Source organism: Cyclopterus lumpus, chromosome 18 (assembly GCF_009769545.1).
Source record: "Cyclopterus lumpus isolate fCycLum1 chromosome 18, fCycLum1.pri, whole genome shotgun sequence".
Taxonomy (NCBI): Eukaryota; Metazoa; Chordata; class Actinopteri; order Perciformes; family Cyclopteridae; genus Cyclopterus; species Cyclopterus lumpus.
The window spans coordinates 2,786,570-2,809,069 of record NC_046983.1 but is presented as its reverse complement, the minus strand read 5'-3'; the positions used below and the strand labels follow the sequence as shown (position 1 = coordinate 2,809,069).

General features: G+C 44.1%; 1 protein-coding gene across 1 annotated transcript in view; it reads right to left on the bottom strand.

Annotated features, from left to right (window-relative positions):
* The window catches only part of dysf (dysferlin, limb girdle muscular dystrophy 2B (autosomal recessive)), a 68,415-nt gene that overhangs the window by 32,770 nt on the left and 13,145 nt on the right, over positions 1 to 22,500 (bottom strand). Inside the window, exons 6-40 of the mRNA XM_034557731.1 lie at positions 22,441 to 22,500; positions 21,263 to 21,391; positions 21,129 to 21,191; positions 20,998 to 21,048; positions 20,436 to 20,466; positions 20,194 to 20,309; positions 19,382 to 19,508; positions 19,170 to 19,273; positions 19,019 to 19,087; positions 18,832 to 18,875; positions 18,555 to 18,637; positions 16,372 to 16,487; positions 15,558 to 15,671; positions 15,275 to 15,452; positions 14,983 to 15,107; positions 14,778 to 14,884; positions 14,502 to 14,697; positions 14,120 to 14,266; positions 13,868 to 13,999; positions 13,614 to 13,780; positions 13,407 to 13,521; positions 13,212 to 13,317; positions 12,708 to 12,850; positions 12,302 to 12,483; positions 12,001 to 12,080; positions 11,812 to 11,889; positions 8,730 to 8,911; positions 8,362 to 8,502; positions 8,116 to 8,145; positions 7,971 to 8,006; positions 7,558 to 7,599; positions 7,014 to 7,115; positions 6,207 to 6,368; positions 3,082 to 3,268; positions 2,935 to 3,008 (exon numbers count right to left, since the gene is read on the bottom strand). The exon at positions 22,441 to 22,500 is cut by the window's right edge and continues 197 nt beyond it. Of these exons, the coding sequence (XP_034413622.1) occupies positions 2,935 to 3,008; positions 3,082 to 3,268; positions 6,207 to 6,368; positions 7,014 to 7,115; positions 7,558 to 7,599; positions 7,971 to 8,006; positions 8,116 to 8,145; positions 8,362 to 8,502; positions 8,730 to 8,911; positions 11,812 to 11,889; positions 12,001 to 12,080; positions 12,302 to 12,483; positions 12,708 to 12,850; positions 13,212 to 13,317; positions 13,407 to 13,521; positions 13,614 to 13,780; positions 13,868 to 13,999; positions 14,120 to 14,266; positions 14,502 to 14,697; positions 14,778 to 14,884; positions 14,983 to 15,107; positions 15,275 to 15,452; positions 15,558 to 15,671; positions 16,372 to 16,487; positions 18,555 to 18,637; positions 18,832 to 18,875; positions 19,019 to 19,087; positions 19,170 to 19,273; positions 19,382 to 19,508; positions 20,194 to 20,309; positions 20,436 to 20,466; positions 20,998 to 21,048; positions 21,129 to 21,191; positions 21,263 to 21,391; positions 22,441 to 22,500 (3,819 nt within the window). The remainder of the gene's footprint in view (positions 1 to 2,934; positions 3,009 to 3,081; positions 3,269 to 6,206; positions 6,369 to 7,013; positions 7,116 to 7,557; positions 7,600 to 7,970; positions 8,007 to 8,115; positions 8,146 to 8,361; positions 8,503 to 8,729; positions 8,912 to 11,811; positions 11,890 to 12,000; positions 12,081 to 12,301; positions 12,484 to 12,707; positions 12,851 to 13,211; positions 13,318 to 13,406; positions 13,522 to 13,613; positions 13,781 to 13,867; positions 14,000 to 14,119; positions 14,267 to 14,501; positions 14,698 to 14,777; positions 14,885 to 14,982; positions 15,108 to 15,274; positions 15,453 to 15,557; positions 15,672 to 16,371; positions 16,488 to 18,554; positions 18,638 to 18,831; positions 18,876 to 19,018; positions 19,088 to 19,169; positions 19,274 to 19,381; positions 19,509 to 20,193; positions 20,310 to 20,435; positions 20,467 to 20,997; positions 21,049 to 21,128; positions 21,192 to 21,262; positions 21,392 to 22,440) is intronic.

Genomic DNA, 22,500 nt, shown 5'->3' with positions numbered 1-22,500 from the left:
AAGAGTGTGTGCATAGGGGTGTGTGCATAAGAGTGTGTGCATAAGAGTGTGTGCATAGGGGTGTGTGCATAGGGGTGTGTGCATAAGAGTGTGTGCATAGGGGTGTGTGCATAAGAGTGTGTGCATAAGAGTGTGTGCATAGGGGTGTGTGCATAAGAGTGTGTGCATAAGAGTGTGTGCATAGGGGTGTGTGCATAGGGGTGTGTGCATAAGAGTGTGTGCATAAGAGTGTGTGCATAGGGGTGTGTGCATAAGAGTGTGTGCATAAGAGTGTGTGCATAGGGGTGTGTGCATAAGAGTGTGTGCATAGGGGTGTGTGCATAAGAGTGTGTGCATAGGGGTGTGTGCATAAGAGTGTGTGCATAGGGGTGTGTGCATAAGAGTGTGTGCATAAGAGTGTGTGCATAAGAGTGTGTGCATAGGGGTGTGTGCATAAGAGTGTGTGCATTGGAGTGTGTGCATAGGGGTGTGTGCATAAGAGTGTGTGCATAAGAGTAAGTGCATTGGAGTGTGTGCATAGGAGTGTGTACATTGGAGTGTGTGCATTGGAGTGTGTGCATAAGAGTGTGTGCATAGGGGTGTGTGCATAAGAGTGTGTGCATAAGAGTGTGTGTATAAGAGTGTGTGCATAAGAGTGTGTGCATTGGAGTGTGTGCATAAGAGTGTGTGCATAGGGGTGTGTGCATAAGAGTGTGTGCATTGGAGTGTGTGCATAAGAGTGTGTGCATAGGGGTGTGTGCATAAGAGTGTGTGCATTGGAGTGTGTGCATAAGAGTGTGTGCATAAGAGTGTGTGCATATATGCACACACTCTTATAAGAGTGTGTGCATAGGGGTGTGTGCATAAGAGTGTGTGCATAAGAGTGTGTGCATTGGAGTGTGTGCATAAGAGTGTGTGCATAGGGGTGTGTGCATAAGAGTGTGTGCATTGGAGTGTGTGCATAAGAGTGTGTGCATAGGGGTGTGTGCATAAGAGTGTGTGCATAAGAGTGTGTGCATAGGGGTGTGTGCATAAGAGTGTGTGCATAGGGGTGTGTGCATAAGAGTGTGTGCATAAGAGTGTGTGCATAGGGGTGTGTGCATAAGAGTGTGTGCATTGGAGTGTGTGCATAAGAGTGTGTGCATAGGGGTGTGTGCATAAGAGTGTGTGCATAAGAGTGTGTGTATAAGAGTGTGTGCATAAGAGTGTGTGCATTGGAGTGTGTGCATAGGGGTGTGTGCATAAGAGTGTGTGCATAGGAGTGTGTGCATAAGAGTGTGTGCATAGGGGTGTGTGCATAAGAGTGTGTGCATAAGAGTGTGTGTATAAGAGTGTGTGCATAAGAGTGTGTGCATTGGAGTGTGTGCATAAGAGTGTGTGCATAGGGGTGTGTGCATAAGAGTGTGTGCATTGGAGTGTGTGCATAAGAGTGTGTGCATAGGGGTGTGTGCATAAGAGTGTGTGCATTGGAGTGTGTGCATAAGAGTGTGTGCATAAGAGTGTGTGCATATATGCACACACTCTTATAAGAGTGTGTGCATAGGGGTGTGTGCATAAGAGTGTGTGCATAAGAGTGTGTGGATTGGAGTGTGTGCATAAGAGTGTGTGCATAGGGGTGTGTGCATAAGAGTGTGTGCATTGGAGTGTGTGCATAAGAGTGTGTGCATAGGGGTGTGTGCATAAGAGTGTGTGCATAAGAGTGTGTGCATAGGGGTGTGTGCATAAGAGTGTGTGCATAGGGGTGTGTGCATAAGAGTGTGTGCATAAGAGTGTGTGCATAGGGGTGTGTGCATAAGAGTGTGTGCATTGGAGTGTGTGCATAAGAGTGTGTGCATAGGGGTGTGTGCATAAGAGTGTGTGCATAAGAGTGTGTGCATAGGGGTGTGTGCATAAGAGTGTGTGCATAAGAGTGTGTGCATAAGAGTGTGTACATTGGAGTGTGTGCATAAGAGTGTGTGCATTGGAGTGTGTGCATAGGGGTGTGTGCATAAGAGTGTGTGCATAAGAGTGTGTGCATAGGGGTGTGTGCATAAGAGTGTGTGCATAAGAGTGTGTACATTGGAGTGTGTGCATAATAGTGTGTGCATAGGGGTGTGTGCATAAGAGTGTGTGCATAAGAGTGTGTGCATAGGGGTGTGTGCATAAGAGTGTGTGCATAAGAGTGTGTGCATAAGAGTGTGTGCATAGGGGTGTGTGCATAAGAGTGTGTGCATAAGAGTGTGTGCATAGGGGTGTGTGCATAAGAGTGTGTGCATAAGAGTGTGTGCATAGGGGTGTGTGCATAAGAGTGTGTGCATAAGAGTGTGTGCATAGGGGTGTGTGCATAAGAGTGTGTGTATAAGAGTGTGTGCATAAGAGTGTGTGCATTGGAGTGTGTACATTGGAGTGTGTGCATAGGAGTGTGTGCATAGGAGTGTGTGCATAGGAGTGTGTACATTGGAGTGTGTGCATAGGGGTGTGTGCATAAGAGTGTGTGCATTGGAGTGTGTGTGTGGTGAAATGCCAACTGTGAGTCTGAAACTAGAGAAACCTGAACGGGGATTAGGTTGATTTGAAAATAGTTTCCATGTTCCTCCTTTGAAGGATAGAAAGAAAGAAACTGAGAGAGAGAGAGAGAGAGAGAGAGAGAGAGAGAGAGAGAGAGAGAACGGTAATGATTGGTGACGAGCGCGGGTCTCGCGGTCACCACGGTAACCGCCGACCACAGAGACGGTTGCCATATCATCATGTCAGAACATGTTTATTTATGCTGCTTTAAAACTCAACACACACACACACACACACACAGACACACACAGACACACACAGGGGGGAAAACGAGTGTTTCATACTTTTTTTCGCCTAAGTATCATAAGTATCAAGTGATGGTTGTGGTATGAACATTTCATTCGTGATATTAGCTCTTGTTAGCGTAGCATCACACCTGTGCCCAGCACACTGACCGGGTGGCTTTACCTGGTCGGCTACGAGCGGCTCCTGGTCATCGATGTCGATGAAAACCTCCCCGCTGGTCATGTGGGGCGTCTCACCTGCACACAAACAACGTGGTCAGCGTTCATCGCCAGTTTCATCTCGTCGCCGGATGAGTTCACGTCCACTCACGCCTCCAGCCCTCCTCCTCTTCCTCCTCCTCCGCCGCTCGCTCCTCCTCCTCCTCCTCCGGCGTGCACCGGTACTCCTCCAGCGACCGGATGGAGCACTGGCCGACGACCGGCTTCCTCCCGAACTGACGGTTGTCGATGACTTTGATGACGATCGGCGGCATGTAGAGCTCCTCGCGGGGAAGCCTCTGCGCAGGGGATTCAAAAAATTAAAAATTAAAAAATAGAAAAGGGTGATGAAGAAAACAAGAATGGGAAACGACATGAAAAAGAAAGAAGACAAGGTGTATAAAAAGAGACAATATGAGTAAAAAAAAGACCTGCGCTTGACTCTTAATTGGTTACGCCACCTGTCCGCCTGATGCTGATTGGCTGTGGCTGCGGACTGTCTGGAGCTGATTGGTCACGCCTTGGTGACGGTCCAATCCGAGCATCATTACACCTTAGCCAACTCCTCCCACATGAAGGACGAAATTTACTGAAATCACTGAGGTTTTGATCTTTGTGAGTGAAAATCAGGACCTGCCAGTTCACACTCTGTTGAGTACGTCGCCGTAGACGGCTTGGTGACTTTAAGTTGGCGAGATTTGTACGATGTTTCTTCTACCATGACTTTGAGCTAATTGCCTGCATTCATTACAGCTCGTTCTTTAGTTTGATAATAATAATTGTGTTTTTTACGACCGCTGCTGAGTGCATCACCGCCACCTCAACCCGCTTCGAAGCCGGCAAACGGCTCGGTGCGTTTATTTAGTGTCGGGCAAGTTTGTATGCAATGAAGCGATTTAAAAAAAATATATATTTTCTGCATACATCGCTGTGTGCCGGGTGGACATTTTCAGTTATTATTATTCTCTGTAAAGAAATGCCACATATCCACCTAAAAATGCGTGTGACTATTTTTACACGAAGACTCCTTTGAACCTTATTAGCCGACTCAAGGAAGAAGAAAAGAAACCTCCGTTGGTAACTTTAATCCATTTGACCTCTTCGGCTTTAAAAAAAAGTCTTAAGCGGGGCTCATGATGCTAAAGTCACACAGTAAACCGAGGGAGTAAACATTAGGCGGTTTAGAACAACTTCAAAGAGTCGCATTTAAGGAAACTATGCACAAGAAGACGACCTTTACGCAGTCAACTTAAGTTCTTAATATTGTTAACATTACATGCTTGGGATTTGGTTCAAGGGCTGAAATTTCAGCAAATATTATGCGCGTATTTCCACAGTTCGCTCTCGCGGTGGTCAACGCAGGACCTTAATCTAGCTAACGTTAAACCGGCCCGGAGCCAAAGCCAGGACGTGTATTTTGAGGGGTGGAAAATATGTGAATATTTTTTCCACACTCCAATTAAAGCCGTCATAATAAAAACGCCGAGGTGATCAACTTCAGACCTTTAACGTCGTTAACATTTAAAAAAAAGAGTCTCTGGAGTCGCCCGTTAGGAAAAAACTTTATTTCCATATTTCAGTTAAGGCTTTTTATACGAAGAAAAAAAAAAACACTTAGGTTGAACGTACACTCAGGGGAACTATATTCAGGTTATTTCTGCAGATATTTACAGACGGCTTTAGATAATCTGTATAAAAGACTATAAATAAGACTTTTAGTTGAAGTGTTTAAGATATGAAGCAACATGTATAGAAACCTAACAATTACGCCGAGAATATTATATTTATATCTTTTGGTCTGTTTGTATTCAGTCTTTTTGTTTTGTTATCAAAATGTAAATATAGAAATACATTTTTTTTTAAATATTTGATGACTTTCTAATGCCGAGGCTCCTTTTCAATATTGTGGTTTTGTGTTAATTTTAATAACTTACTGACTCAAGACACACATACATTGTGCTATATTTACAAAACAAATTAGCTTTAGATTCATCACCCTTTAAAAAATATATATTTTACTTTCAAGCTACAATTGTACAAGAGCCACATAATATTATACAATTTGATGAATTGTTTCCTAAAAAGTACGTCCTTAAATAAAATAAAAATACTTGATTTCAGTAAATTATTGTAAATTTTTTTGGGATATTTAGCCTCAAAACTTCTCACACGCTCTCATTTATGCACAGTAACTGTTTGAGGGAACTACACGTTAATATTGAGCACATAAATAAGCGATTTAAGAACAAATATGTATACTGAAATTATGATTCTGGGATATATTTCATCAAAAGAAATAAGAACTAACCAGCTAAAAGATACCACATGTCCAATTATTGACTTTCTTTAACAATAAAGCAAACGAGCCCTTTTACCACGCGCACAGTCCGGTTTCATAAACCGAATATATATATATATATATATATATATATATATATATATATATATATATATATATATATATATTTAAGCTTTGCATGAGTAAGCTTTGACCTCAGCCTCTTAAACCGCCGTCTTTGATTGCAGCTTCCTGTGGTTCCATGTGGTCGAGGCAGAGGAACCAGTTCATACTGGTGAGTCACGCGTTCGGTAAGAAGAGAAAAACAACAGCGAGTTTAAGAGAAGAACGCGGCTCATATCCTGCAATTTATATATATATATAGATATATATATATCTATATATATATAGATTATATTAATGCATATTTACACAAACAGATGATTTTAGGTTGTGATTCTTCTTTAAATGGTACAAATACATAAATGAGATGGTGTTCTTCGTGGGTTTTCTGATCCATTGTTTCTATAAAACATATTGATTAGAGTCGCTTGTTTGTTTTATATGTTAATATCATAACTTCTGTGCAAATGTGATGAATATTAAGTTCAATATTTAAGCACTTTAAAGTGTTTACTTGTGCCTTTTTTATTTTTAAAACATGTATCATGCATCTACTAATTTAGTTTATTTAGAATAATCCGATTATGTCCGCTGTTAATATTATTGGTGGAACTTTTTTTTAAATTATATATTATTTATCATTTATCAATATTATTTGTTACATTCTAAATGAACACAATCTAATTAAACATCGATCGCAGAGAAAATTAGCGAAATTATTAAATCGTAAATTTAAGAGAAAAAATAAACAGTAGTGTGACACATGTCACTGTTTGATGATATTGATTACATCTGTGTAGTATGTGTGTGTGTGTGTGTGTGTGTGTCTCTCTCACCACATCAAGGACGAGCGTGTTGACGTCAAAGTTGGGCTTCTTCTTCACGCTGCGGATGACGCAGCTCTGCAGCGTGACGCCGCCGCACTCCACCTGCAGGCTCGGGGAGGTGATGCTGGCCAGCTGGAAGCTCTTCAGGTTGCGAACGCCCCACGCCAACACCTGGAGGGGAGGGGTTAATGAAAAATATCACAACGCTCATTATTATTATTTTTTAATCAGCAGTCAACGTTATATCAACCAGAGGAAAAAGCAGCAACGTTTACAGGTGGAATCAGATGTTTTTGGATTATTATTGATCTTAGAGCTGAAACAATAAAGAAAAATGATGCCTTTGATTGTCAGAATAATTACTTTGATAATCCATAAATTAATCAATTAGTTGAAGTAATTATTCAAGCAGCGATATCAAATATTCCCTTTAACCAGTTTCCCATTATTTGTATGTTTTACGTGACAGTAAATATATTTTCGGGCGTATGGTCGGACAAAAGAAGAGATGTTTATTAGTGGACAATCACAGCTTCTGGAGAGAACCAGGCTAGCTGTTTCCCTCCGTTTCAAGTCTTTATGCTAAGCTAAGCTAACGTCCGCTGGCCGTGGCTTCATATTGATTGTCAATCTTCTAATCTTAACTTTTAGCGCGTTCCCCCAAAAATGTCAAAGTGTGCCTTCGAGACGTTTCTGTGGATGAGACGCATCGACTTTGGGCTCTCTCCATTGTTGTCATCCTCCGCAAACAGCTAGCCACCTTTAATTAAGGTTAACATTTAAGAATTAAATATTTTAGTAGTTCTGAGCGAATACCTCGATGGCGGTTCTCTGCAGAACCGGTTTGATTCCCTGAGGAACCACGAAGACGTTGGGTTCTCTCTGAGGGGGCGGGTGGGGGAGGTCCGACTCCTCCGGCTGCCAATAGGAATGCAGGAAAAGTGGTGAGTCATCAAAAGGAGGCGGGACCAAAAAAAAGTATAAAAGTTAACCGAAATGTTTGCTGTTAAAATGTCAAACGAGTCGTGAAAACCTTTATTTGTATTGTTTTGTTATTTAACAAAAAATTTGACAATTATGCACAAAAAAAATTATATTTGATGCAGATTTAATGATGAAATAATGGGTCAACATCAATAAAATGTGTGTTAGTGGAATTTTGGATTATTAAAGTATGAAAAGATGACAGAAAATTGAGGGCAAGGGGGAAAAAGGAGAGTATTGATGGCGTCTGATGAAGTTATCTGAGAACATGAACATGCGTGACACAGCTCGGATGGTTGTGTATTCATATTTCCTGTGTGTGTGTGTGTGTGTGTGTGTGTGTGTGTGTGTGTGTGTGTGTGTGTGGACATTGTACCCATTGCTGTAGGTTCTCAGAGAGGAATCCTGGAAACATCAACTGAGGACGTTGAAGGAAAAACACCCGGGGGGGGAAAAAAATATAATAAAAAGGAAAAAGGAAGAATTTGTAAAAGATAAATCATCAGAGGAAATATTGAGGACTTTACATATTCTGCACGTATTTTTATAGGGAAAAAAAAGCAGGATTTCTGTGTCAGTAGCTCCAACCACGGAAAAAAATGGCCGCCCTCGTATTTGCAGATAAGTGTAAAGACGGCAAAACAGTGTTTTACGGACCGAGGATACGTCGACTTTTCCTCATTAATGAATGCAGAACGGGAGAAATCGCATCCGAGAGACTTCCAGTTCGTCATGGCCATTTTAAATCTGAATTATGGGATTCATTTGTATTTAAATGCACTTGTTTACCTCGTCCAGAACGTGGGTGGAGGTCATGATGTCGCCCTGCAGGCGAGACAGGGGAAAAAAATATATATATATAGTTTGATTTTAAATAAACGATAAGATAAATCTAAAGAAAAAAAGGTTATTAAAGAGAAAAAGATAGACCCACCTCTTGACCTGGAATATGATGAACAGATGGCTGCAGACACAAAATGGCATTTTTGTTATAAAAATTGTAAATTAGTGTTAATAAATAAAATATTATGTAGTTCTGTGATTTTCGCAGCCTCACGCATTTGTATTATATTATTAAACCAGCGTTCATATTCCCGCAAAAAAAAGGAAAAAGGGCATTAATGAAACCGGAGGAAAAGATGAGTAGAAGATGACGTCATGGCGACGGTTGACCTCCGACCTTTTCTCTGCGTATGAGCTCGAAGGCGGCCAGCAGCTCGCCGGCGTTCTGGTCCCCTCTGCGAACCGGGAACCAGGCCAGGTGGGGGGAGGCGGTCAGGGAGGGCCGGCACACACAGCGGCCCATGAACTCATCCGCACCCTGGACATTAAATAAATATATATATATATATATAATATGCAAAAGAACATTAGATTAAAGCTACGACGAGGAACTTTCAGTTTGCGTTGATTCTGGCGCCCCTGGTGGAAAAAGGCAGTAGTGTTCATTTATAAGAGCCAATCCTCTCATTCATGCCGGATAAGATCTGCACACGTCTCGTCGTCGCCATCATCACACCGATATTAAATAAAATATAAGCCGCTCACGTATGTGTCCTGGTCGTACAGCTCCACCACCACGTTGGGCGGAGCGGCGATCGTGGCCTCCAGGTCGCCGAAGATCTCCACCTCGTAGAAGATGAGCGTCTGGTCCCACGTGGGGTTCAGGGCGTTGCGCACCGTCACCGTTTTCTGGGACTGGTGGAGGAAGGACACGATGGCGTAGGGGTCTGAAGGGGGGGAGGAGAGGAAACGGGAATGCGGTAACCACCATTTCTAGTCAGAAAGCATTAGAATGTGAGTCGGCGCCATCTTCAGATGATCTAAAAGCCAACGTGAGCGTGAGACCCAAAAACCCCAAAAAACCCTCAAGCATGGACCGCAGGTGTGAACGCACACCCCCCAAACATCAAGGCCCTTAGACCTCCGCCGAGGCCAAAGGAACCAGTTGGAAAGGTTCCTCGTGGAACGTCCGCTAAGGGGCGGAGTCGGAGAGACAAACACAGGACTTTCACCCGGGAGACGTTCGGAAAAAAAAAAGGGCCGATTTGTATTTATTGACGCCGGCTGCGTTACCGTGGGCCGCACCGCTCCTATTTATTGGGTTCTCTTCTCGGTGCTGAAACTCTTCCAACCAACAAAAACCCAAACCGAAGACGAGTTGGCGGCGGCGGCGAGTTGGCGTCGAGTTGGCGGCGGCGAAACGACGCTATCGGGTTTTTTACCAGGCGCCCGCGTTGAAGCTGGAGGCTATCGTTGGAGCGAGGGAATGCCTTCTTAATGAGAGGGTCCTCACAAGAAGACTAGTAACTTAGGGGTGTGTGTGTGTGTGTGTGTGTGTGTGTGTGTGTGTGTGTGTGTGTGTGTGTGTGTGTGTGTGTGTCGGTGACATCAGCAGCTCGGGAATGCCGAGCTCGAGACGAAGGGTTTTGGGAACACTGCTCGGAGAAGTTTGTTATTGCAGGTCACAACCACTCTCTGCATGTTAACACACACACACACACACACACATACACATATATATATCTCACAATGTGGACACATGCATAAAACCCACACATATGTACACACACACACACACAGACACACACACACACACACAGACACACACACAGTGGATAGTTTGTTATTTCAGGCCGAGTAAAGAGTCTCGATGGAGCCGTTAGCGATAGAGTAAACAGAAGCTAAGTTGCATTTTCCCACCAGCCCTCAATTAACCTTGGAAGTGACACACACACACACACACACACACACACACACACACACACACACACACACACATACACACACACACACAACCCGTGGTGACCCATTCAATTACCGTCCATTCCCAACAGTCCATTAGTCGATGTAAACAGCAACACAAACAGCCCAGGGGGGTTATGTAAGTCTGTGTGTGGAGAGGAGGAGGAGGAGGAGGAGGAGGAGGAGGAAGAAGAGGAGGAGGAAGAGGAGGAGGAGGAGGAGGAGGATGAAGAGGAAGAGGAAGAGGAGGAGGAGGGAGAGGAGAAAGAAGAGGAGGAGGAAGAAGAGGAGGAGGTGGAGGAGGAGGAAGTGGAGGAAGAGGAGGAGGAGGGAGAGGAGAAAGAAGAGGAGGAGGAAGAAGAGGAGGAGGTGGAGGAGGAGGAAGTGGAGGAAGAGGAGGAGGAGGAGGAGGAGGAGGGGAGCAAGAGAAGGAGGAGAAAGAAGAGGAGGAGGAGGAGGGGAGGAAGAGAAGGAGGAGAAAGAAGAGGAGGAGGAGGAGGAGGAGAGGAGAGGAGAGGAGGAGGAGGAGGAGGAGAAAAAGAAGGGTTAGGGACAAGGAGAGACAGATATAAGTGTGAGAGGGGAGGAGAGAGATGGAAGAGAGGAAGAGAGAAAAGAGTGATAGAACATCGTCACTTAAATAGATTTACAAAAAGACAAATGGAAAGAAAGAGAGAAGTAAATAAAGACATTTAGACAAAGAGAGAGAGACAGATAGATATTAAGACAAATAATAAATAATAGAAAGAAAGAAAGAAAGAAAGAGAAAGAAAGAAAGAAAGAAAGAAAAGGAGCAGCTTCTAAAGCAGGAAAACAAAGTTGCTGAACTTTGACCTTCCGCCTCGACGGCGTTCGAGTGGACGGAGAGCCGGAGGGTCCAAACCAGAGGACGCTCCCGTCGCTCCTCAGGGGTGCGTTGCCACGGCTACGACAGCGGGGGGAGAGAGAGAGAGAGAGAGAGAGAGAAGAGGGGGAGACCTCGCTCTCTGATAGCCTTTAATCACGGCCGCCCAGACGGCAGATTAACACACGGGTGAAGCCCATCCATCAACTCCACCCACCCGTTACACCGTGTGTGTGTGTGCGTGTGTGTGTGTGTGTGTGTGTGTGTGTGTGTGTGTGCGCGTCTCTCTCGCCCTCTTTAGCCCTCCCTCCATCATCTATCATCTCTCTTTCCCTCTTGTCTATTCATCCGTCTGTTATTCAGGAGCCTCGTCTCTGTTTTTACATGCGAGTCTGCGGTGGGTTTTCTGATTAACACACACACACACACACACACACTCACACACACTAACACACACACACACACACACACACACAGTAGCCGTAGTTTCCATGACCTTCTTCAATAATAACTTCACTGTCCTCTCTTTCTCTCCCTCTGATTCTTTCTCTATTCATCATGTGACCTTTTTGAAAAAATAAATAAATAATTATGCTTTTTTTGGTGATTTGCCCCAAACAATGAGTATTAATCTCTCTCTCTCTCTCTCTCTCTCTCTCTCTCTCTAAAAGAAGGGGAAACCTCACTGCTTGATATTAAAGCCTAATACTTATTTTTAGAGTTTTGCGTTTGGAAAGTGAAGCAACTAAACTACGTGGTTGAATCAGACTATATACTAATATAAAACACATTGAGAGTAGCAGCTTCCTTGTCTTTGAGTTTATGACTCTATTATGACTCTATTATGACTCTATTATGACTCTATTATGACTCTATTATGACTATTTCTTTTAACTTTTCACGGTCAGAAATCGAGTTATTTCGTCCCTCCGTTTGATCCGTTTATTGCAAACCCTCCTCCCCCTCCTCCCCCCTCCTCCCCCCTCGCTCTTTCCGGCCACAAGATGGCGCCGAGCGTCACAACCGACACTTCTCGGATACCTGAGAAGCTGTCTTTGTCCATCGCCAGCAGGTCTCTGGCTTGGTACAGGTAGCAGCGCAGGTGGTACCGGGTGCCTCCTAAACACACACACACACACACACACACACACACTCGTCATTGAGTCGACACAATAAGAGATAGAAGAAGTTAAAATGGACCGAGGGAAGAAGAAGAGATCGGTGTCTCACGGTCAAAGAAACAGGAAATGGTCGGTCTGTTGACTCCGAACGTGGTCGTGATGGACTTGTCTTCGTTCTTGTCTTCTATGCTGCTCTGTGGGGGGGGGAGGGGGGGAGGGGGAGGAAGGAAGAAGATTCTTACAACACCTATAAATGAAACATGGCAGGGCCTCATCACGACGTCCCGATGCACAAAGCCAGCTCCAGTTGAGTGAGGAAGAACTGGACCGACCCCCGACCCTTGACCCCCCCCCCCCCCCCCCCCCCCCCCCCACCCCCCCCCCCCCCCCCCCCCCCCCCCCCCCCCTACCCCCTCACCAGAGAACACTCCAGAGCAAAGATGGCGGCCGGTCCCGTCTTCTCCAGCGGCTCCATGCGGTACCTCCACCTGCGCCTCCGGAAGCTGTCCGTCTTCCTCGGCTTCAGGTGGAACCTCCAGCCGAACAGCGAGGCGTACTCCCAGCCCTCCCTCTCCGCCTCGTCCGGACGCTGCTGTGAAGGCACACACACACACACGCACACGCACACACACACACACACACACACACGCGCACACACACGATAAGCACCATGAACATCTGTGTGTCGTAGCTTCTCTCGTGCTCATCTGTGCTACTAGAGCACCATCTAGTGGCCGCAAGAGGAACACGTCTAAAGCCTTCAGGTGTCATTTGTTACATTTGTTTAGATCAAACATTTTGTCTTTTCTTGGCTACTTTTCGGAGCGCCTCCATCTTCTGCTGGTCTCGCCGTCTCATCCGGATCCACCGCCGCCTGCGGTTGGTGTGGTACATCTTCTCCGCCGGCACCCACGACTTGGGCCGGCGGTCTGGAGGGATGGGGATGCCGTACTCCCAGCCTGGTGGAGGACGAAGTATTCTGACTCTTTACTTACTTACTAATACAACAATATTAAGTTAGCACTAAATTAAATGTAAAAACTGCATAATCAGCAAAATGTAGCGATGTGTGATTCTGTCATTACATCGTTTTATCTACCGTATGTTATAAAACAGTAAAATACTCCAGTGCTAAAATAAATAAAAAAATTATAATTATAATTATAATTTATCATAAGAAATTTAAAATAATAATAATAAAAATAAAAATAATATATATAAATATAGAAATTAAAACATTTAATAATTTAATTTAAATTTAAATATAAAAGTGCGTGCGTGTGCGTGTGCGTGTGCGTGCGTGTGTGTGTGTGTGTGCACCTTGATCGTCCACAGCCCTGTTGAGGTCTTCGCTCCACTCCACCTCCTCCCAAACCCAACCCGGGGGACACTCCACCTCGTCCTTCGGCACCGCCTTCTCCCCATTCTGACACAAACGCACACATTGTTTTTAGCTGTAAACACACACACACACACACACACACACACACACACAGCTTTAAAGCACACGCGCACCACGTCGGTGTAGCCCTCCGGCATGCCGATCCACTGTCCGCCCGGTAACCTCATCTGGTTTTCAAACACTTCCTCTGAGAAGGTCATGTGACCGGCGTCCACGTCGAACAGCAGTCTGAAGGGGGTTTGTCAGCACAGGTGTTTGTACAGTAAACATAAAAACAACAACAACAACAACAAAAAGCAGTAAACAAACAACCGACTCACGTCTTTTCGGGGCTGATGCACCAGTCTCCGGCCCAGGTCCAGCCCGGAGAGGGTTTGAAGCTCTCTTTGGGCAGTTTGACCCGTCCAGTGACGTCGCTGAACTTTGGGGAGGTCAGGCCCGCAGTTCCCCAGCTGCCCACCAGGGCCAGTCGGGTCTGGTTCTCATACTGCAAAGAGAGAGAGAGAGAGAGAGAGAGAGAGGTTAACATGAGTGGGAGAGGACTGAATAAGCTCAATGATCTGCTGCTTCTCACCGTCTCAGCAAAGACGGACAGCTTCCCTTCAGCGTATTGGTTGAAGTGTTTGACGTCAGCGGCCAATCCAAACCACACTTTGACCCTCAGCTGACCGGGAAGCTTGGCCTCTCCAGCGCCGCCCTGTGGGTTCTGCACAACACACACACACACACACACACACACACACACGGCCCGTCGGTAAAACTTTGTTTTCAGGGGAGACGACATGCATGTGTGTGTGTGTGTGTGTGTGTGTGTGTGTGTGTGCACCTTGAGGAAGACGGTCTGCAGCTGTCCGCAGTGTTTCCCACGGTGCTGCTGGGAGAAGATCACCGTGTGCGCCGGGACGCGGTGGTACGCCACCCGGCGGTCGCCCTGCAGCATCCATATGACGATGTCCGGGAGGCTGTTCTGGGGCTGGGAGAGAGAGAGAGAGAGAGAGAGAGAGAGAGAGAGAGAGAGAGAGAGAGATTTATTCTGTCTCTTTTTGTCGTACGCAATACATATTTTACTCAAAAAAAGTTACAGAAAATGGACATAATATAGTTTTTAGACTACTTCTCCTCCTCCTTCTTGATCTACTTCTTCTGCAGCCTGACTAAATCCCCCCCCCCTCCCCCCACTGTGACGTAACCGTAGCGACGGGGCTCACCTCCTCGGCCACGGCCCTCAGCCGGCCGGCCCAGTCCTCGGCCTGCTCCAGCACCGTGGACAGCTCCGTGGCCGGGCCGTGCTTCAGGGCCTGCGCCGCCGCCACGACCTGCTGCAGGTGGAGGTCTCGGACGTGCCTCAGCGAGCGGTCCAGAGGGGTCGCGCACTGCCATTGGTCGATGGAGGGCAGCTCTTCACTGGGGGGGGGGGGGAGAGATTTACGACATCTCCCTGTGAGGTGGAGAAGGGATAGAAGCTTGACGCACGAGGCGTTTACCTGCAGTCTGTGATCACCTGATCCAGCAGCTCCACCACGCGGAGCTCCACCTCCTCCAGATCACCGCCCGCCTTCACGTCCAGCTGCACCCGCTGCAGGTTGGCCTCCTGGAGACACACACACACACACACACACACACACACACACACGTGTGGACGGTAGGTCTACGGTCCTCTCTTTCTTCAAACACCTTCCAGACGCTCACCAGCCTCTCGATGATCGCCAGCAGCATGTTGAGAGCCTCGATCCTCGGCTTGATGTCTTCCCACTCGGAGGACAGAACCACCACCGGTTTAACGTTCCCCCAGGGGAGGTAGTAGTAGTGGCAGCCTGCAACACACACACACACACACACACACACACACACACACACATGAACAGCATCCTACAACCAGATCTCTTTTGCTAATTCATAACTAATTTGGGTGAAACTGAAACGCACTGGCCCTTTAAATGTCAGCCGGGTTTTCACCTGGACGACCCGACCTTTGACCTACCGTCGAACACGGCCCTGCTGAACTGGGTGGCGGAGGCCAGGGGGAGGCAAGTGTAGTCGAACTTGTTGCCGTAGTTACCGATGCTGACCTCGAACTGGACGGCGTCGTCGACGTCCTGGAGCAGCGTCGCCGAGTAGAACGCCACGAAGAGAGAGAACTTCCTCTTCCTGAGGAACTTCTGTTGGACGGAGAGAGAGAGGAAGGGAAGAAGGGAAGAAGGGAAGAAGGGATGATGCATCTCTTTGAGTCGTCTGAGTGTGTGTTCACCCTCCGTCCCGCTCACCTCCACCACCAGCAGGTCGTCTGATGGGATGTCTTCAGATTTCTGCTCCGGCTTGTCCGCCAGCTTCGTGGTGAGCTCCAGTAAAACTCGACCTCGGTAGGCCACGCCCTCTCCCTGTCGGGCAGAGAGAGGTCTTTAAAAAGGTGCAATATTTATTAAGATGACAATAGATTGTTGACACAATCGGTTAAAGACATAAAGTGTCATCAAAAACTTATTACTTCATTTATATATTTCTCACACACGTCTATTCATTGTGTTTAAAGTCGGTATTTCTACACACCTGCACATAAAGATCCGGCTACATTATTATTATTATTATTATATTATTATTATTATATTATTATTATTATTTTTTGTAGAGTTGGTTCCAGTGGTGGCTGCGTAGAATTTTATGTTTTTTTTAATCTTATGTGAATAAAAAATAAGTGTCTTTGGGTGACACGAAACAAAGAAAATAGTGCACTGCAAACATTTAAACATTCTAGAGCACATTATATCTGCATTATATTACTATATGTATATATATACACACTTGTACATTTAAATTGTATAATTTGACTGCCATGCACCACACAACACGCAGGCAAATTCCTTGAATGTGAAAACCTACTCTGCAATAAAACCCGTTTTTTTTTTTATTCATACGAGACAATAAACTGAGGAAATAAAGAGTTGACGTGCATCACATCAAACACATTGAAAAGAAAAAAACGTGCAGAATGTAAAGCGGTTTATCTCAAATACACACAGCAGCCAAAACAAAGTTCTGCATGGTTATATATATACATATATATATATAATGAAGAGTTACTTTTCCGAGGTTGAGGGCTTCGTGTGGGTCGTGGAAGGCGGTGAACTCGCGGGCGCTGCCGTACAGGTTGACAAAGCAGGGGCCGAAGGTCGGCAGGAAGCCGAGACTGTCGTCAACTGCAATGACGCACAACGGCAAATCCATAATTATGATAGGAACGTGAAACATGGAACATCAAGAGAAGACCGATTGATTTATTGATTGATTGATTGGTGGAATTAAGTGCGCTCGACGAAATAGATTCAGAGAGTTTCATCAGAATCAAGACAAGACGGAAGGATCGAAAGGAGAAAAACAAAAAGGGTACATTTGAATCACGAAAAAATAAAATTTCAGAAACACACAAACATGTAGAAAAGAAAAGGTGTAGAAAGGATGGTTGGACGTACTGCCAGAGTGGACGGTCCGTGGAGTCAAGTCATCTGAATGCGTAGAGAGGAAGCGTGGTTCAGAATCACAGACAGGCGTCAAGAGTCAGAAAAGAAAAGAAAAACGGACGTCTTTGAACGCCCCGCAAACCCAAACAAATGCACTTGACCACAACGCCAAAAAACAAAACACCTGAATACTCAAAGCAAATTAATTTTGCTTGTTTCAACTTGAAACAAGGCGATGGTGCCAAAGAAGTTACAGTAAATAAATGTCTCTATTATCAGCATTATGCGGCGATATGCTGACAATTCACCATTATTCACACACGGTGAGGAAAACTCGTGCACGGCGAGACAACTGTGAGGCGCTCCAAAGGCCGGAGACACACAAACATAATGAGTTAGTCGTCATGTCACTGAAACATTGTCCATGCTTTGTTATGTTCACACCACACAGACACATCAAGGTTCAAGACTTGAGGTTTCTGGAAGAAAAATCCAACTTTCAGTTCTCACAAGAACTTTTTAAATAAACCTCCAGTTCTGAAAAGAGAAGCCAGTGATGACGTGTCTTAAACTTGCATTCTCTCTACTGACCACCAGGGGGCGACTCCTCTGGTTGTATAGAAGTCTATACTTCATGTGTTAAAGCTGCATTCTCTCTACTGACCACCAGTGGGCGACTCCTCTGGTTGTATAGAAGTCTATACTTCATGTGTTAAAGCTGCATTCTCTCTCCTGACCACCAGGGGGCGACTCCTCTGGTTGTATAGAAGTCTATGCTTCATGTGTTAAAGCTGCATTCTCTCTACTGACCACCAGGGAGCGACTCCTCTGGTTGTATAGAAGTCTATGCTTCATGTGTTAAAGCTGCATTCTCTCTCCTGACCACCCAGGGGGCGACTCCTCTGGTTGTATAGAAGTCTATGCTTCATGTGTTAAAGCTGCATTCTCTTTCCTGACCAGTAGGGGGCGACTCCTCTGGTTGTATAGAAGTCTATGCTTCATGTGTTAAAGCTGCATTCTGTCCACTGACCAGCAGGGGGCGACTCCTCTGGATTGCAACGGCCATAACTTTAGGCTTCTGAATTCTTAGTCCACAAACCAAACGGTGGAGTCACAGAGGTCCATTTCTTATATACAGTCTGTGATACTCTGCCAGTCCAGTCCTTTGCTATGGGCATACTGGTCTATCTACTACTGGTCCATCTAAACAACTCCGATCAGAAGGTCTGTCGTCTGCAGGTAAATAAAAAACAGAAAACCACAAAGAAGAAGAAAACAACTGAAAGGTTGTCATTGTTCCTCATAGTCAAAATAAAAGGTTATCTCAAACCGGTATGGAAGACTTCAATAATGAGTTTCAGAATGGAGAACATTCAATTTGGCCACATACCATTATTCCAAAATCCCCCAAATAATGCAATAAAGGCCATGATTATTATTTATGTTATCCCATATAAATGGTTAATGGACATTATTCCGAAAACGAACGCCCTTTCTTACAAAATACTCACTTTCCATGTAACAAACAGAAGCTCATGGCTTCTTATTATGGGTTATCTTTGTTACTTTGTGACTTAAATGTTACCTTTTCGATGAATGTAACCTCCGGTTTGATGGAAGGGCAACAATGTGTCATTTTGGTGGCAAACAAGTCAAACTATGAACAGACCGAACCAAACCAGGCCAGACGGGTGAAGTACAAACAATGCGATGCAGTCGAAGCCAGCCAGTTCCAGTCCAAACCAGTCCAAACCAGAACTGGTTCGGGTCTAGTCCAGTTCAGACCGGTTTGGATCAGTTACACACCGTCTATCTGTCCACCGGGGGCGGAGATCTTGGACATGCAGAGGTGGGTGGTGCCGATGACGTCATTGTGACTGGCTCTGTCCCTGAAACGAGAGAGAAAGCTCTGAAACCTGCTTTTTAAAGCCAAAATGGTGACATGAATTCAAATGTATTATCTATATATATATATATATATATATATATATATATATATATATATATATATATATATAATCTAAACTGTGGGGAGTGCATAGAAAAACTAAATGTAAGAAAACAAAAATGAGCCAGGATTCACCAGTCCAGAATTCTGATCCTCATCTTCTCACACATGGAGGGGAACTGGGAAGGAAAAAGAAAGCACATATGATGATGATGATGATGATGATGATGATGATGAGGAGGAGGAGGAGGAGGAGGAGTACATTAATGTCCGGTAGCACCATAAAGTTGCGTAACAACGTCGTTCGTTGTGTACGTCTCACCCTGATCGGCATCGCCAGGCTCTGGTTCCACTGTGGGTTGGCGTTCTTCTCCAGGATCTTAGTGCACACCTGAGAAGAGGAAGAAAACACAGGTTCTGTGTTTCATGTTGGATTTGGGATAATAATAAAAAGCATTTTTAGAAGGACGCACGGTTTTGCCGGCAAAGTGGATCTCCACCAGAGGATCCACCAGGTTCTTCCTGTTGCTGTCGAACCCGAAGATCTGCCTCATGCCGTCCACGAAGGCGTCGTCCACTGCAGGCAGGAAGAAAAAGAGAAGGAGATGAGAGACGTGTGTGTGATGCATCGTCACACACACACACACACACACACACACACACACACACACAGAGCGAGACGCACTCTGCGGCAGGTCTTCGGCTCTGAAGATCCTCAGGGTGAACGTGGCTCCTCTCAGAGACAGACCAGCCGGTCTCAGAAGGTTTCCTTCGATGTCTTCTTTGTCTTCCACACACTCGCGTTTGTCGGCCTGGAGACACAAAAACACACATAAAGGTGTGTTCATAAAATCATTAAGCAGGACACACAGAAAAATACAATAAGGAGGACTTTTGGGAACGGTTGTATGAGGATTTTTATGTTTATTTTCCTTTATTTTGTTATTATTTTTTTTACACTTTAAGTTACTTTTCACAGTAAAAACATGATTTGCTTGTCTAATAAGTAGTAATAATAATAATATCTGCAGTATACAAAGTATCTCAAAATGCATCGTTATAAAGATAAAGAGGTTTTTATTGTCATTGTTGCTATGCAACGAAATTTCATTATCGATGAAAACAGAAAAATATAATATTATTATTTATTACTTAAGAGTGCATTTTGCGGATAACACTCGTGTAATTTTACTCCTGGAATTTTCCGACTGTGGTACTTCTACTTTTATTGTGAAAGGGTGCGAGTGCTTTTTACACCGCTAGTGCTAAACATATAAAAACATTCTGAGAGATAATCATTAAAATCTATCTTTGCTTTAATCTTTACAACTAGGAAGAAAAACCCAGGTAGAAGTTGATGTTAGACACCAGAGCATCGGTCGAGGGGTCGCTTCAATCAACGTGTAAACGATTAGCGAGGCGACTTGCTAGCATTGCTGCTTCAAACTGCTAGCCTTTAGCACGTTAGCACGTCTTCTTTCAGCCAATCAGACTCACCGGCGGCTCATCTCCAGCCGCCAACACCAACAGGCTGACCTTCAGGTAACCTTTGACCCCGGCAGAGAGGTCGTCGGGGTCACACAGCAGCAGCCATTTCCTCAAGAAGCAGTGTCCTACGGAGAGAGGGGGAGGGGCTTAAACTATTCAAACTAACCAATGACGTAGCGGGACCAAGATTTTTACCAGAGGAACCAGGAAGTGAAAAAGACTAAAGGAAAAATATATAAATGTATACTCACGGTGCTCGTTGTAGACGGTGCCCACATCCAACTGTAAGAAATATTACAATATTTTACATATTTTGTGTACTATATACTCAAATTAATTTACCTAAGTACATGACTCATGCACTGCACTTCAGGACACATTTCAGGTACTTGAGTGTTTCCTTTATATTTATCTTGTACTAAATATTGTACTTTTTACTACATTTGTAGCTTTAGTTGCTTTTCAGGTGTTCCTTCCCTTCCTGTCCAGGTAAAACCTCTGATCAGGAAGTTCTCCTTTATTCTCCTCCTTCATAATTAGGATGAATAAACTCTTTTAAAACGCCTCTTGGAGCAACTGGAAAACGCATTATTTATTATGAACTACCCAGCAGGATATAAAGGAGCTCAAAAGCAACAGTTATAGTAATAGTAGATCTTATAATGCACGAGCTATCGTTTTACTTTAAGTACTTTACGTACATTTAGTTGATAGTACTTGCATACTTTTACTAAAGTGAGGTTTTGAATGCAGGACTATTAGTGTGGTGTTAGTACAGGATCTGCATATACTTTCGATGTTTCTGTCCTTTACCTTGAATTCACCGATCACAGCATCGTTTCTGAGCGAGCGGGAGTCACACACCTGGCGGGCAGGTGGAGAGAGTTCACATTTCTGACCTCGTGGTGAAATCATGGATCCGAAGAAACGAAAACCAGACTCACGGTGATGAAGATGGGTTCGTCGAACAAGTCCGATGGCGTCTCGAAGAAGTTCAGGGAGAACGTCTGTGGAGAGGAACGCACTCACGTCAACTGCTTCCTGTTAAATCGTTTAGAAAACCCTTTCCTTTGTTTACCTCGTCAAAGAAGGGGCTGTTGCCCTTCCTGATGCGGGTCCTCTTGCTCTGCCCGGCGACCGTTACCTTGACGACAGGCTGGATGTTGATGCCCGGCAACTGTCGGCCCTCGATGACCCGCACGCGAACCTGGACAGGAAGACGCATGAGCCTTTTAATGTACAATTAGTGTACAATTTTAAAACGTAATACTCTACAAATATATATAATAATTTCAAATTAATAATACAAATTAATAAATTAAAAAAACAGTTTTTTAAAATTAATTTTTATTATTTATTTGAAATTATTATTTCTATATATATATATTTATTTATATTAGTTTTTTTTATTTAGTTTTATATATTAGTAATAATAATATATATATAATAATAATATTATAATAATATATATAATTCTTTTTTTTATTATCTGAAAGAATTATTTAGTTAAAACATCGTGTTAAAAAGCCATGTATTGTCAGTGGTGGGATGTTTCTAAGTACATTTATTTAGTTATTGTACCTTTTTAATTCATGACATTTATCTGATAACTTTACTTAGTAGTTGCTTTACACTTTGCATATAATAATCAGCAGATGAATCCATAATGAAAATAATCACGGTAGTTAATTTGCTCCACTTTACAGTAAAATCCCACTTTTACATTAATGCACAAGTAATAATAATCTAATGATAGGATGTATAATAGCCACAGTTTTTATGAGCTTTCACAGCTTTTCCTGATTAAAATAATTTTATTTGGGTTACATTTTCTTTTGCTGTAGAGTGTGATATTAATATGTTTATCTTTGTATGGTGTTGTGAGCCTAAAACAGGTTCTGTCTTGTATTCCTTTGTGTAATATCCCCAAATCACCACACGGTGGCGGTGTGAGCTAAAACTAAGGGTAAAGCGTGTTAGAGTCAATCAATCCTCAGTAAATTATTCACCTATAGTAAAATAACAGTTTCATACATTATCATCAACTTTAAAAGCCCGAGCTTTGTTTTCTTCCATTTGTATAATTTACATGAAATTGAAAATTGAAAAAGACTTTATTCATGCTTTTGACGTGCCTGGAAAAGATGCCAGCGTCATTATTAATATTTCTAATGAAACCAGGCAAAAAGAACACTTTAATAAAAATATATTTTAAAAAAAATACTGCTTGTATTTCCTAAAATATGGATGCCTCACCTGTAAGTCCTGAGGTTTGTTGGGCAGCGGCCTTGGCTGACTGCTGGCTCCCCTCCTCCT